Source organism: Rutilus rutilus (assembly GCF_951802725.1).
Source record: "Rutilus rutilus genome assembly, chromosome: 19".
Classification (NCBI taxonomy): Eukaryota; Metazoa; Chordata; class Actinopteri; order Cypriniformes; family Leuciscidae; genus Rutilus; species Rutilus rutilus.
In genome coordinates this window covers 5809043-5823541 of record NC_140232.1, presented here as the reverse complement: position 1 = coordinate 5823541, position 14499 = coordinate 5809043, and the positions used below count along the sequence as shown (strand labels likewise).

Here is a 14499-nt window from a genome sequence, read left to right as displayed (position 1 = left end):
TGATCTCCAAAATATTTACAGACTATACATTTTTTCTTAATTTTTATTTTCATCTTCATTTTAATTTTAATAATATAGAACAGCATATTTGTCAAGTTGCCAGGCAAGACTGAATGTATGATGAAAACGGGAGACTGTATTATTTGTGTATTTCAATATAGTAGCCTACATATAACAATACACCCATAAAGATGCACTTAAAGTGTATCATATTTTATTTGAAAATAGACATGTCCATTGTATAACCATATCATCTACACAAGCAATTGTGCTTGGGATTTAGATGATCACCTCAAGTTAAACTGCATTGTTTCATTTACTTTCTGTGTTGTTCCCTGACAAGACTTTGAAATAGCAAACAGGGAAAACAATAAAAGGCATGACTTACATCTAGCCAACTCCATCCAAGCTCTGTGATCCTTATTTTTTTTTTTATTTGAACACCTTGTGTAAAGATAAAACCGAATTTACTTTCATCTCGGAAGAGATATTGTCCCTACTTGAAAGTTGAGAACGTTCCAATCACATGAATGAATGAATGAATGAATGAATGAGGCATTTATATAGTGCTTTCATATGTACTACTGTACACCCAAAGCACTTTACAATTTTATCAGGGCAAAATATATAAAAACAATATTGATTCGCTAAAATCAAAAGTCTGGGGCGCTCTCTGCACACACAAAATGAACTAAATAGTTTTGATTTTTAGATTTTTAATAGGTGCTAACATGAGTACCAGTTGAGTAGTATAACTAAATAATGTTATTTCGTAATTATTTTGATATATATATTTAACTTATTTTTAACATGTTAAAAAGCACCCTAGCTGACCAGCCGCCGCTGAAGGGGACCCTTTTTACCAGATGTAATATAAGTCTCAGGTGTCCCCAGAATGTGTCTGTGAAGTTTCAGCTCAGAATCCCTTACTGATCATTATACCATGCGCATTTTTGAGTGGAAGGAAAAACACACTGTTTTCATGCATGTATCTTTAAATGTAAATGAGCTGCTGCTCCCTGCCCCCCTTTACAGCTCGTGCCTCGGATACTGTGCCAAAAACTAACCAAATATGTGTTTGGCTTTGATTATTATCTCTATTGCGACCACTCTCACTGACATTGCAGTTCTTCATCATCATGAAAGTTTATCATCTGCATGCGTTTAAAGCCATTTCAGTCTAAACTTCTGATATATGGTTTTCTGAGCGCACACACCCGAAGCTCGCGCATAGAGAGCTGGATGTCAGACGGCGCGCCGCATGAATATTAAACTAAGTTCTCTTTCACGTCTTATTGCGCTTAAACTGTCAAATACACACAAGGTTATGTAAAAAACAATGTTCTCATAAACACAGCCAGTTATGACTGTGAATGTAAACAGCAGGGAAAGAGATTGCATGTGTATATTAGATCTGTGTATTAAAGAAAAAGCAGCGTAATATACAGAACCCACTGCTGTATATGTGCTGTTAATATGAATCAAACAACAACAGAAAAACAGAAAATCACTCACTACTCTTGACTGAATAACTTTAGTAGCTTTAATAAGAATACATTTCTTACTTGAATGCTGCTGTTAAATGCTGTGGCGAGGAGATAAACATGGCAGACTGTGTACAGCTCACTGAGGGGCGGAGCTATGCTAATAGAGCAGAGTCTGTTAGCAGTCGTGGGCGGGGCCTGAACGATGTGACATCACGTTCAATAGAAACTGCATACAGCTTATTCTGAGACACTGCTTATGATTTATGAAGGAGTGTGTGAATTTTTACCATTATAGGGTGGTTGTGTACACACACTGCTGACACACATTTATGTTCAAACACCATGTAAAAGTGAGTTTTGCATAATAGGTCCCCCTTAATATTTTTTTTATTCAATTTAAAACATTTAAAATTCACCGTGATTCCAGACAGTTATGTGCAAAGTTTGTTTTTATAATCAAAAAGTTTTTCTGCCTCTGAAACAAATGTATGAATGTAACTGCTTATGTAAGAGAAATAATAAATTCAGTCCAAATATCTTTGAATTGAAAACCTTGGATTCATAAAAAAAAAAAAAAAACCTGGAAAAAAAGAAGTAATTAAAATTCTGCACTGTTTCTAGGTCACAAATGTGTGACGTTAATCATGATCCTTTGTACAAATGGTCAGAAAAGCCTCCTGTGGTCAAAGCACATGACGGAGGTAGGCAGGCAAAACATCTTTTGCAATGTAATATTTCTCCTCCTCTAAGAACACTTAAAGGGTTTAAAATGTATCCCAATTTTGTAAAAATCTACAAAGAAGCTGATGGAGGGTTAAAAAACAGAATGAAAAATATAATATTCTCTTGCTTCCATTGAAGCAAAGATCTTTGGATCATTCGAAATTCATGCTGGATAATATTGTCATCAGGTTTTGCAAAATGCAAAATGGGAACACACCAAATGCTAAACCATATTGATTTTCATGTACATTTTTTCAGCTAAACTTTTCTCTTAAATTGTTATGCTGATAATGTCATTTGTAGCCTATATCTGTTTTCATTAAATAAAAAGCGAAATAGGTGCATTTTGACTAATCGGTTAAATCACTGAGCGGCTGTGAGCCAAGTCGCATCCTTCCGATAGTCTCACTGCCATTGAGGAGAATGGGAATGCTAACAGAGATGTTCCTCCGGGTGGATCAGAACTGGGTGTTTCTAATGTTCCTGCTTTGCTTGTCTCCCCCTGCTGGCTGCAGTGGGTCATTACAGAGCTGGCCTGCTACACGTTCTCCATGGCTCTCGTGCCTCTCTACGATACACTTGGGTTAGAAGCCATGGTTCACATCCTTAACCTGGGTGAGTAAGACAGGCACATGACCTCGTTCTTATAATGGCTCAAAACAATGCTGAAATGCATCTCCGTCTTGTCTCTCTCCAGCGGAGATCTCTATGGTGATCTGTGACAAGGAGGATAAAGCAGAATCTCTACTAAAGAACAAGGAGAAGTGTGTGACCCCCATGCTGTCCTGCCTGGTGCTCTTTAACCCCTTCAGCGCCGCCCTGGTGGAGAGAGGAAGGAAGTGCGGTGTGGAGATACTTCAGCTCTCACAGATTATGGTTAGGAATAGTATTTAATGCAACTGACATGACACAAAATATCAAGTTAAAATAACTGAGCAGGTTTTTTTATACATTTTTTTTTTTTAACATTTTTGTTTTTTCTTGGCCATTAAAAAAAATATTTTTCATGGCCAATTTCCACCCTCTCTCTGACACTAACAATTAAATAGGCCTTTAAGACTATTATATGCAAATGATCTTAATATGTAAATGAATGTGATTGACTATCCTCTGTGTACTGGTGTAGTTCACACTGGCATTAATCAGGGTGGAACAAGTTGCTGAATTAACATGGATAAGATGAAGTAATTGGGTGGTAAACGTGGATGACGGGTGGTTATTGAAATGACTGCTGTCGTTCATTGGCTTGTGAGCTTTGAGTTGAGAACATTAAGTCTACATGTTCTATCAACCTCATATTTCAAATGTACAATCTATTTGCTGGTCATTATGATTAAGGCACTGAACAAACGATTTAGGGATTACTTTAAAACAATTTCACTCAGAAGTTGCTAGTAAATTCCACAAATAATTACAAAGAAACGCCAAGTAACATTGATTTAAACATGACATTTTGCAGTAGAAAGACTGAAATAGTATTTTCTTGTAAAGCATACTCAAATAATCTTTTTTTTATTTTCAACTTTGACAAAAGCTCTGTGGTTGATCTAAGTGTGTGTGTGTGTGTGTGTGTGTGTGCATTGCAGGATCTGGGAAGAGAAAACTTAAAGGCACCTGTGGTAAGAGCTCCTTGATTTGTTTTTCTCCTTTTTGCTAGTTCAGTTCTGATAACTCTGGAGTAGTTTTAGCATGTTGATGGATGTGACCGTATTAATGTATTCGGTCTCGGCTGACTAGATTTGCCATGCATTCAGTTGATGCAGAGACATACAGAGACATACAGACACATGCTGCTGTAAGCTTGTGAGGGACATTCACACAGAACACAACAGTTTATGATGTGTCTTTGCTTTTGTATTGCTTCAGCCTCCTAAACCTGAAGATCTGGCTGTTGTGTGTTTCACCAGTGGGACCACAGGTACCGACCAACACACACCCTGCTCGGATTCATTTTATGGGCCGTTCTGTGATCTGTTGTAATATATAACCAAATTTCACATGTTTCCCCTGTGACATTGAAACCCTTTAATACCATAATGCAGGGGCGTAGAATTTAGTAGGGACGCTAGGGACGTGTCCCTACCAATATCCAGTGACACTGATATATCCTTAGCAATAATTTCGATCAGAACTTAAAATATATTTATATTGATGTCCCCGTCCCCACCAATTTCAAAATCAAACCTACGCCACTGCATAATGACCATGATTAGAGCGGCAAGATTAATGTTAAAAGATCTCAATTCGAACACCTGCGCGAACTCATTTCTAAATGACAGTGATTCGCTATTCATCTATTAAACATTTGACAAAATCACTCCGGAACATTCATATCTGCGTTCACGCCGCCGCTGATCCAGAGAGAGCAGTTGTCATGTATGCGTATGAAACTGCTTCACAAAGCCTTTTCAACTACACTGTTTCGTTATTTCTGTGTTACAAATATTTATATTATCATAGAAGTACTATAATAAAAGTTGTAGTTCAGATATAAACACTGATCTCTACAGTAGCAATCAAAATGGAGCAAATCACCTTTTGAAAGTAACTTCAAATAAAGATTGGATCGATTACATTACACCAGTTGGTGGCGACAAGTGTCTTAAAAATGTGTCATTGAATCATTCATTCAAGAGATTCGTTCAAAAACGCTGATTCATCCAGTAATGAAACAAGTGAAGTATAATGAGTGAGTCATTGAATCATTAATTTAAGAGATTCGTTCAAAAACGCTGATTCATGCAGTAATGAAACAAGTGAAGTATTATGAGTGAGTCATTGGATCATTCAAGAGATTCGTTCAAAAACGCTGATTCATCCAGTAACGAAACAAGTGAAGTATTATGAGTGAGTCATTGAATCATTCATTCAAGAGATTCGTTCAAAAACGCTGATTCATCCAGTAACGAAACAAGTGAAGTATTATGAGTGAGTCATTGAATCATTCATTCGAGATTCGTTCAAAAACGCTGATTCATCCAGTAATGAAACAAGTGAAGTATTATGAGTGAGTCATTGAATCATTCATTCGAGATTCGTTCAAAAACGCTGATTCATCCAGTAATGAAACAAGTGAAGTATTATGAGTGAGTCATTGAATCATTCGTTCAAGAGATTCGTTCAAAAACGCTGATTCATCCAGTAATGAAACGAGTGAAGTATAATGAGTGAGTCATTGAATCATTCATTCAAGAGATTCGTTCAAAAACGCTGATTCATCCAGTAATGAAACGAGTGAAGTATAATGAGGGAGTCATTGAATCATTCATTCAAGAGATTCGTTCAAAAACGCTGATTCATCCAGTAATGAAACGAGTGAAGTATAATGAGTGAGTCATTGAATCATTCATTCAAGAGATTCGTTCAAAAAATGCTGATTCATCCAGTAGTGAAACGAGTGAAGAATTATGAGTGAGTCATTGAATCATTCATTCAAGAGATTTGTTCAAAAACGCTGATTCATCCAGTAATGAAACGAGTGAAGAATTATGAGTGAGTCATTGGATCATTCATCCAAGAGATTTGTTCAAAAACGCTGATTCATCCAGTAATGAAACGAGTGAAGTATAATGAGTGAGTCATTGAATCATTCATTCAAGAGATTCGTTCAAAAAATGCTGATTCATCCAGTAGTGAAACGAGTGAAGAATTATGAGTGAGTCATTGGATCATTCATTCAAGAGATTTGTTCAAAAACGCTGATTCATCCAGTAATGAAACGAGTGAAGTATTATGAGTGAGTCATTGAATCATTCATTCAAGAGATTCGTTCAAAAACGCTGATTCATCCAGTAATGAAACGAGTGAAGTATTATGAGTGAGTCATTGAATAATTCATTCAAGAGATTCGTTCAAAAACGCTGATTCATCCAGTAATGAAACGAGTGAAGTATTATGAGTGAGTCATTGAATCATTCATTCAAGAGATTTGTTCAAAAACGCTGATTCATCCAGTAATGAAACGAGTGAAGAATTATGAGTGAGTCATTGGATCATTCATTCAAGAGATTTGTTCAAAAACGCTGATTCATCCAGTAATGAAACGAGTGAAGTATAATGAGTGAGTCATTGAATCATTCATTCAAGAGATTCGTTCAAAAAATGCTGATTCATCCTGTAGTGAAACGAGTGAAGAATTATGAGTGAGTCATTGGATCATTCATTCAAGAGATTTGTTCAAAAACGCTGATTCATCCAGTAATGAAACGAGTGAAGTATTATGAGTGAGTCATTGAATCATTCATTCAAGAGATTCGTTCAAAAACGCTGATTCATCCAGTAATGAAACGAGTGAAGTATTATGAGTGAGTCATTGAATAATTCATTCAAGAGATTCGTTCAAAAACGCTGATTCATCCAGTAATGAAACGAGTGAAGTATTATGAGTGAGTCATTGAATCATTCATTCAAGAGATTCGTTCAAAAACGCTGATTCATCCAGTAATGAAACGAGTGAAGTATAATGAGTGAGTCATTGAATCATTCATTCAAGAGATTCGTTCAAAAACGCTGATTCATCCAGTAATGAAACGAGTGAAGTATAATGAGTGAGTCATTGAATCATTCATTCAAGAGATTCGTTCAAAAAATGCTGATTCATCCAGTAGTGAAACGAGTGAAGAATTATGAGTGAGTCATTGAATCATTCATTCAAGAGATTTGTTCAAAAACACTGATTCATCCAGTAACGAAACAAGTGAAGTATTATGAGTGAGTCATTGAATCATTCATTCAAGAGATTCGTTCAAAAACGCTGATTCATCCAGTAGTGAAACAAGTGAAGTATTATGAGTGAGTCATTGAATCATTCAGATTCATTTAACATTTTAAATAGACTGCAGCAATTCACATTTTTTGTCAGAACCTCTAGTAAATTAGATGTTATTTTGTTTAGTTGTCTGTTCAGAATCTGTTCAAAATCTCTCTTTGAAAATAAAAATTAAAATCATGATACTCAATTTAATCGTGCAGCTCTAGCCATGATGTTTATGTATGTCAGGTTTAGATGTGTTTCTGTTTTTGCATGCAGGAAAGCCTAAAGGAGCCATGATAACTCACGGCAACATCGCCTCCAACACCTCCTCTGTCATCAAGATCCTCGAGGTCAGTTCAGAGAGATCTGAGCTTCCCGTGTCTGCTTTCTTTGCTTTCTTATCCTTCAACTCGTGACATTTCCCCTCCTTAACATCCTCTCTCTGTAGCTTTCATCTTATCTTCTGTCCTGTTCTACTTCCTTCTGTGTTTTCTGTTCCTTTAATAGAGACCTTGAGTTCCCCATGAGACCTCTTTCTCTTTCAAGTCCTGTTTATAAAGTCCTTTGTTCCTCTAATGGTGAAATGGACTTCATATTGTTCTCTCAATATTGAAATTCTACTGATACTCTGCATGGGAAAGCGCCAGTGAAAGTGCAGAATTGATAGCCTGTTAAATCTTATCAGCTTGTCTAATCACCACATTTATTTTCCATTTGATCTTATTCAATTCATTTTATGCGCACACACATCAGGGCTTCTTTGTGATTCGTCAAGAGGACGTGTCCATCTCTTATCTGCCACTCGCCCACATGTTTGAACGAATGATCCAGGTAAACCCCTCACTAATTTAATGCCACTGTTTCTAAATGGAGCAAAATAATCAGAATAATAATCATAATGATAAAAGAGAAATCACGTAGAACATGACTCTTGAGATTTTTTTTTTCCTCTCTGGTTTTGATTGGATTAAATATACAAGGATAATATAGAATTGTTTTATGTTATTATTATTATTATTGTCATCTGAAAAGGTTTTCCTTGGTTTAATCTGAAAAGTCATGGGGGAAATAGATTTTGATGAAACGTGACTTTTATCATTAGAATAAAATGCTTTGATGGTGTATAATAAGGTTATGGACATTAATTAAGTGTACATAAGATCATTGACGTTTTAGAGTGTTTATTAGTCCTAAATAGTGTAAATTCCAATGTATTAAGCAACATTAATGTAGTACGAATTAATATGAATAGTATATTTACACTATTAGTTAAAGGTTTTATATGTTTTTGAAAGAAGTGTCAATTTATTTAATCAAAAATACAGTAAAAACTGTAATATTGTGACATTTTAATACAATTTAAAGTAACTGTTTTCTATTGTAATATTTTAAAATGTTATTTATTCCTGTGATCAAAGCTGAATTTTCAGCATCATTACTCCAGTCTTCAGTGTCACATGATCCTTCAGAAAACATGCTAATATGATGATCTGCTGCTCAGTTATCAATTATTATTGATGATCAATTATTAATTACAGTTCTTAATATTATCAATGCTGAAACAGTTTTTCCTGCTTAATAAATTAGTGGAAACCGTGATAAAAAAAAATTAAAAAAGGGTTATTTGATGATCAGAAAATTCAAAAGAAAAGCATTTATTTTAAATAGAAATCTCTTTTAACAGTATAAATATTTACTGTCACTTTTGATCAATTTAGAGCATCCTTACTGAATAGCAAGTATTCAATTTCTATCTTTTCTTTTGTTTAAATCTTACGTTTTGGATGGTAGTGTATGACGGTTTCCATCACAATATGAAGTTTTCAACATTGATAATAATCAGAAATGTTTCTCTAGCAGCAAATCATCATATTAGAATGATTTCTGAAGGATCATGTGACACTGAATACTGGAGTAATGATGCTGAAAATACAGCTTTGCATCATTTATTTAAAATTGTAATAATATTTCACTATTTTACTGTTTTTACTGTGTCTGTGGTCAAATAAACGCAGCCTCGGTGAGCAGAAGTGACTACTTTCAAAAACATTTAAATGAAAAATCTTAATTATTCCAAACTTTTGAACATTAGTGTATAAATGAACACTAACCCAGATTTATAGATGCTATTTGTTTTGTTTTATAAAACCTTTTTGTATACGTTTATGTTAATGAATTTAACTTTATTATTAAATCTTACCTATGATTACATATTGACTTGAATTTAATACAAAACATGTCTCTGTTCGTCAGGTGTCAATGTTTTGTCACGGAGCACGGGTTGGTTTTTACCAGGGTGACATCGCTCTGCTGATGGATGACATAAAGACCCTGAAGCCCACCTTCTTCCCCGTGGTGCCTCGATTACTCAACCGCATCTATGATAAAGTGTGTTCTGCACAGCAGTGTGGAGTTCTTGGACACAAATGGAGAATAATCACTCACTTACAACTGATGAGTGTCGTGTGTGTGTGTGTGTGTGTGTGTGTGTAGATTCTGGGCTCGGTCACGTCTCCGTTGAAGAGAGTGATTCTTCATTACGCCGTGAGGAGGAAACAGGCAGAACTGAGTAGTGGAGTCGTGAGGAACAACAGCCTGTGGGACCGACTGATCTTCAATAAGATTCAGGTACGTTTCTCAATAACCCAACGCTCCAGCTATGGAACGATTTGATGAAAAGAGATGGGAGCGCCCCTTTGTGGATATATAATGTGTTTATATTGTGACGTCTCTCTCTCTCTCTCTCTCTCTTCTCGTAGGCCAGTCTGGGTGGAAACCTGCGGTTCATCCTCACTGCATCTGCACCGATCTCTCCAACCGTCCTCTCCTTCCTCAGGGCCACCCTCGGCTGTCTGGTGAGAGTCCTCACTTTAAATACAGTACAATTTAATATGAAGTGTTTTCATCTATAGATTAAAAAACTGTAAAGCATTTTTATACACACACAAATGTGTTTTCGTGAAGGTTAAGCAAGGCTTCCCTTCCTCTCTGACATCAGATTGCTTTGAATGCAGTGTTGTTATTGTCAGTGTTGGGGGAAACGCATTAAGGCAAATTGCGTAATCAGATTCTTTTTTTCCAAGTAACTATAAATGCTTTACTTTTAAATGTACAACAAAAGAGTTTCTTTTTCAAATACGTAACGCAAGTTACTGTGTACTTTTCCCATGTATTGACTGACAGTTGTCCTGTCCTCAAGTTGAGAGAAATCGTCAGTAAGTGCAGAGGCGTTGTGTGAACATGATGCTTATTGTAGGTCTAGACTAAATTAGAGCAGGCATTTAATCATCTCACTTGCACAAAACTGATGAAGTATTAAAATAAATAAAAAAAGTGAAATGCGAACTCAGTGTGAAGGTGCAGTGTGTAATTTTTAGCGGCATCTAGTGGTGAGGTTGCGAATTGCAACCAGCAGAAGTTACGGTGGCCGACAGGAAGTGATGTCATTGTCTGAGACAGCAGAGAGTAGCCAGTTCAGCAATGAGGTTTATTTTACTCGTTCATCATTGTGTCAGTGTTTTATTCGCTGACTTTAGCTAGCTTTTTTTTGCACGAAGAACAACATAGTGACGAAACGCGTTTGTCCGTTTAGGGCCACTGTAGAAACATGTCGATGTAAGCGGACCCGCGGTGTATGTAGATAGAAATGGCTCATTTTAAGGTGATAAAACATAACGGTTCATTATGTAAGATCTTTATACACCACTGAAAACATAGTTATGTATATGATATTGCATTTCTGTCAACAGATCCTCCTAAATATTACACAATGCACCTTTAATCTCACTTTATTAACCAATGTCTTTGCTGCTGACCTTCGATGATCCAATTCATAAAAAGTAACTAATTAATGCAATTAGTTACTTTTTTAGAGAGTAACCCAATATTGTAACACAACACTGGTTATTGTTAACTAAAAGTATTTTTAAAACATTTTTGGTAATTGAAATACATCGCAAATGAACTAAAATATTAATATTCGATTAAAAATGTAAACTGTATATACATATACATTTTTGTTACGGTAGTTCATAAAATACAACTGTTTATTGTTAGTTCATGTTACCTCAGTTTCATTAAATATTAACAGACACAACTTTTAATTTGAATAATTTATTACTAAATGCTGAAATTAATATAAACTAAGAAATAGACGTATTTTTCATTATTAATGTTAGAAAATGTAGTTAACTAATGGAACCTTATTGGAAACTGAAATACTGTGTTAATGAAATAAATAAATAAATAAAAAAAACTAATACAAATGGCAAAAGCACATAGCAAAATGCCTAAATCTTATCTAAAATGAATAGAAATATCTGAAAACTGAAAATATAAAGATAAAATGAATTAATAATAAGAAATACTATAATATTATATGAATAATAAAAGTGTTTTGAATATGTGTACAGGGGATATTTTCACCAGTATTGGTCATGATATTGACAGGGTTTGTTTAATATAATTCCAGATTTTTGAGGGTTATGGGCAGACGGAGTGCACAGCTGGATGCACCTTCTCCATGCCGGGCGACTGGAGTGCAGGTTTGTGCTGTCATTTCTTAATGAAACAGCAGAGTGAGGTCACGTGATGTTGCATACTGTGCTCTGTTTCACACACACTACCCTTCAAATATTATTACAATTTAATATAACTGTTTTCCATTTAGTGGTTTTCTTATCGAAAGTCACTGAGGTAGTTTAAAAGGTCTGAGGTGGCAAGGTGAGATTGTCCCTGAGATACTTACGGCCCTGGATGTAGTCGGGATGTCCTGGTTGACACACCTGTTCAACATCACATGGGAATCAGGGACAGCACCTGGCCATTGGCAGACGGGTGTGGTGGTTCCCATTTTCAGAATGAGTTCTAACTATCAGGGGATCGTGTTTCTCAGCCTACCTGGGAAAGCCTAGGCCAGAGTGCTGGAAAGGAGAATCCGCTAAGGATGCTCCGATCAGGAATTTTGGGGCCAATCACCGATTACCGACTGGAAGCAGTAATGGCTGATACGAGCACTGATACTCATCACCGAAACAAATAATACTATTCTTAACAACAATGTATTTTAAGTATAAAAAAATGAAGAGATGAGAAAGTATCATGAACTCTTTATTTATTGACAAGCAACATGTGCAACATATTCTTTTCCCTCTCTTAGAGGTGATTAGGAACAACTAGACTCGAGCCTAACAAATACAGCATTCCTATGAAACAAATAGTAAAAACAGAACAGTCTTTATCAACAGAAAGTAATCAAATGTAAAACATCACTGCATAGTCTTCACTGTATAAATTATAGTCAAGTCAAGTCACATTTATTTATATAGCGCTTTTTACAATGCAGTATTGTTTCAAAGCAGCTTTACAGTGATAACAGGAAAATAATGCAACAAAGTTTGTTTCCAGAAGAAAATAGCATCACAGTCCAGCTTATGTAAGTTCAGTGATGTTTCATAAATAGAGATTAATCCGAGTAAATCTACTAAAGAGCAATGAGTGATTTTCTCTTTGTCTTATCTTGTTTGATTAACATTAATGACATAGACGGCAGCAGGTTTATTAGGCTGCTGTCACTTTAAGACCGAATGCACAGATCCAATATACTGTTACAAGTGTGTTTTCTTTATCAACTGTTTGTGTTCACTCAAGACATGATTTCCTGTGTTTAAGCGAATACTCACCAAGCTGGTCATTTTGACATATTTCTGTGTTTTTAACCGTTTAGAAGCTCAAAGTTCACTTTGCTTGTCCGTGTTCCACTCCGCCTCTTTCGTGGCTTAATGCAGGTTTGATAACTCTCTTTTTATTATCGAGAACATCCTGCAGTTAAGAAAACAGCAGACTGTTTTTTACGACAATAACTGATCTAGCTGATTTGGATGTCAAGTTTGGGGTTTTAAGCAGGCTCTATGCAGACATTGCAAATTTATTGTCCTTTTCAGACACCTGGTAGAGCTGAAAGACTGGTGAATGTAATGAAGCAAGTCTAGCTGTGCATTTTAAATGTCACGAGTTTTAATAATAATAATAATAATAATAATAATTTAATAATAATTTGTTACATCAATATAGCGCTTTTTCTGGGTCCTCAAAGCGCTTCACATATGGAAGGGTGGATCTCCTCAACCACCACCAATGTGCAGCATCCACTTGGATGATGCGACGGCAGCCATATTGCGCCAGAACGCCCACCACACACCAGCTTATTGGTGGAGAGGAGACAGTGATGAAGCCAATCAGTATATATATGGGGATTATTAGGAGGCCATGATGGACAGAGGCCAATGGCAAGGCAAGGCAAGTTTATTTATATAGCACATTTCATACACAATGGCAATTCAAAAGTGCTTTACATAGAAGAAATTAAAATAATAAAAAGAAATAAGAATAATTAAAACAGTTTAGAAAAATAAAAAATAAAATACAGTACAGTACAGTACAGTATACAAACAGTCGGACGAACATTGGCACAGTGCTCATTCAGTAAATGCATAGCTGAACAGATGTGTTTTGAGTCTGGATTTGAATGTGACTACAGTAGGAGCACGTCTGATCTCCTCTGGAAGCTGGTTCCAGCTGCGGCTGGCATAATAGCTAAAAGCAGATTCGCCATGCTTAGAGTGAACCCTTGGTATTTCTAGCTGATATGATCCTAATGATCTGAGTGATGTGTTGGGTTTATATTCAGTGAGCATATCTGCAATATATTGAGGTCCTAGGCCATTGAATGATTTATATACCAGTAATAATACTTTAAAATCAATCCTAAATTAACTGGGAGCCGGTGTAAAGACCTGAGGACTGGTGTGATATGTTCATATTTTCTGGTTCTGCTCAGAATCCTGGCGGCAGCGTTCTGTATGAGCTGCAACTGTCTTATGGTCTTTTTGGGAAGGCCAGTGAGGAGTCCATTACAATAATCCACCCTGCTGGTGATGAAAGCATGCACAAGTTTCTCTAAGTCTTGTCTGGAAACAAAGCATCTAATTCTTGCAATATTTTTCAGATGATAGTATGCTGATTTAGTTATAGCTTTGACATGACTACTGAAACTAAGCTCTGACTCTAGTGTCACACCAAGATTCCTGACTTGATTTTTGGTTGTTTGACCCCTAGAGTGAAGGTATGCGTTCACCTTGAGAACTTCATCTTTGTTTCCAAACGCAATGACTTCAGTTTTGTCTTTGTTTAATTGAAGAAAGTTTTGACACATCCAACTGTTGACTTCATCAATGCATTGGCACAGGGAGTCAACGGGGCTGTAATCGTTAGGTGATAGGGCTAAGTAGAGCTGTGTGTCGTCTGCATAGCTGTGGTAGCAATTTGGTTCTTTCTCATTATTTGGCTCATTGGGAGCATATACAGGTTGAACAGGAGTGGTGCAAGAATTGAGCCTTGAGGGACTCCGCATGTCATGGATGTCCACTCAGACTTATGATCTCCTATACTCACATAATAACCTCTCCCATCTAAGTATGACCTGAACCATTTTAGGACTATCCCAGAAAGCCCCACCCAGTTTTCCAGCCTGTCCAG

General features: G+C 36.2%; 1 protein-coding gene across 1 annotated transcript in view; it reads left to right on the top strand.

Moving 5' to 3' along the window:
- The window catches only part of acsl2 (acyl-CoA synthetase long chain family member 2), a 37214-nt gene that overhangs the window by 13266 nt on the left and 9449 nt on the right, over window positions 1-14499 (top strand). Inside the window, exons 6-15 of the mRNA XM_084389275.1 lie at window positions 2726-2825; window positions 2908-3086; window positions 3797-3829; window positions 4077-4128; window positions 7240-7313; window positions 7717-7794; window positions 9217-9351; window positions 9457-9591; window positions 9723-9818; window positions 11435-11507. Coding sequence (XP_084245401.1) covers window positions 2726-2825; window positions 2908-3086; window positions 3797-3829; window positions 4077-4128; window positions 7240-7313; window positions 7717-7794; window positions 9217-9351; window positions 9457-9591; window positions 9723-9818; window positions 11435-11507 — 955 coding nt within the window. The remainder of the gene's footprint in view (window positions 1-2725; window positions 2826-2907; window positions 3087-3796; window positions 3830-4076; window positions 4129-7239; window positions 7314-7716; window positions 7795-9216; window positions 9352-9456; window positions 9592-9722; window positions 9819-11434; window positions 11508-14499) is intronic.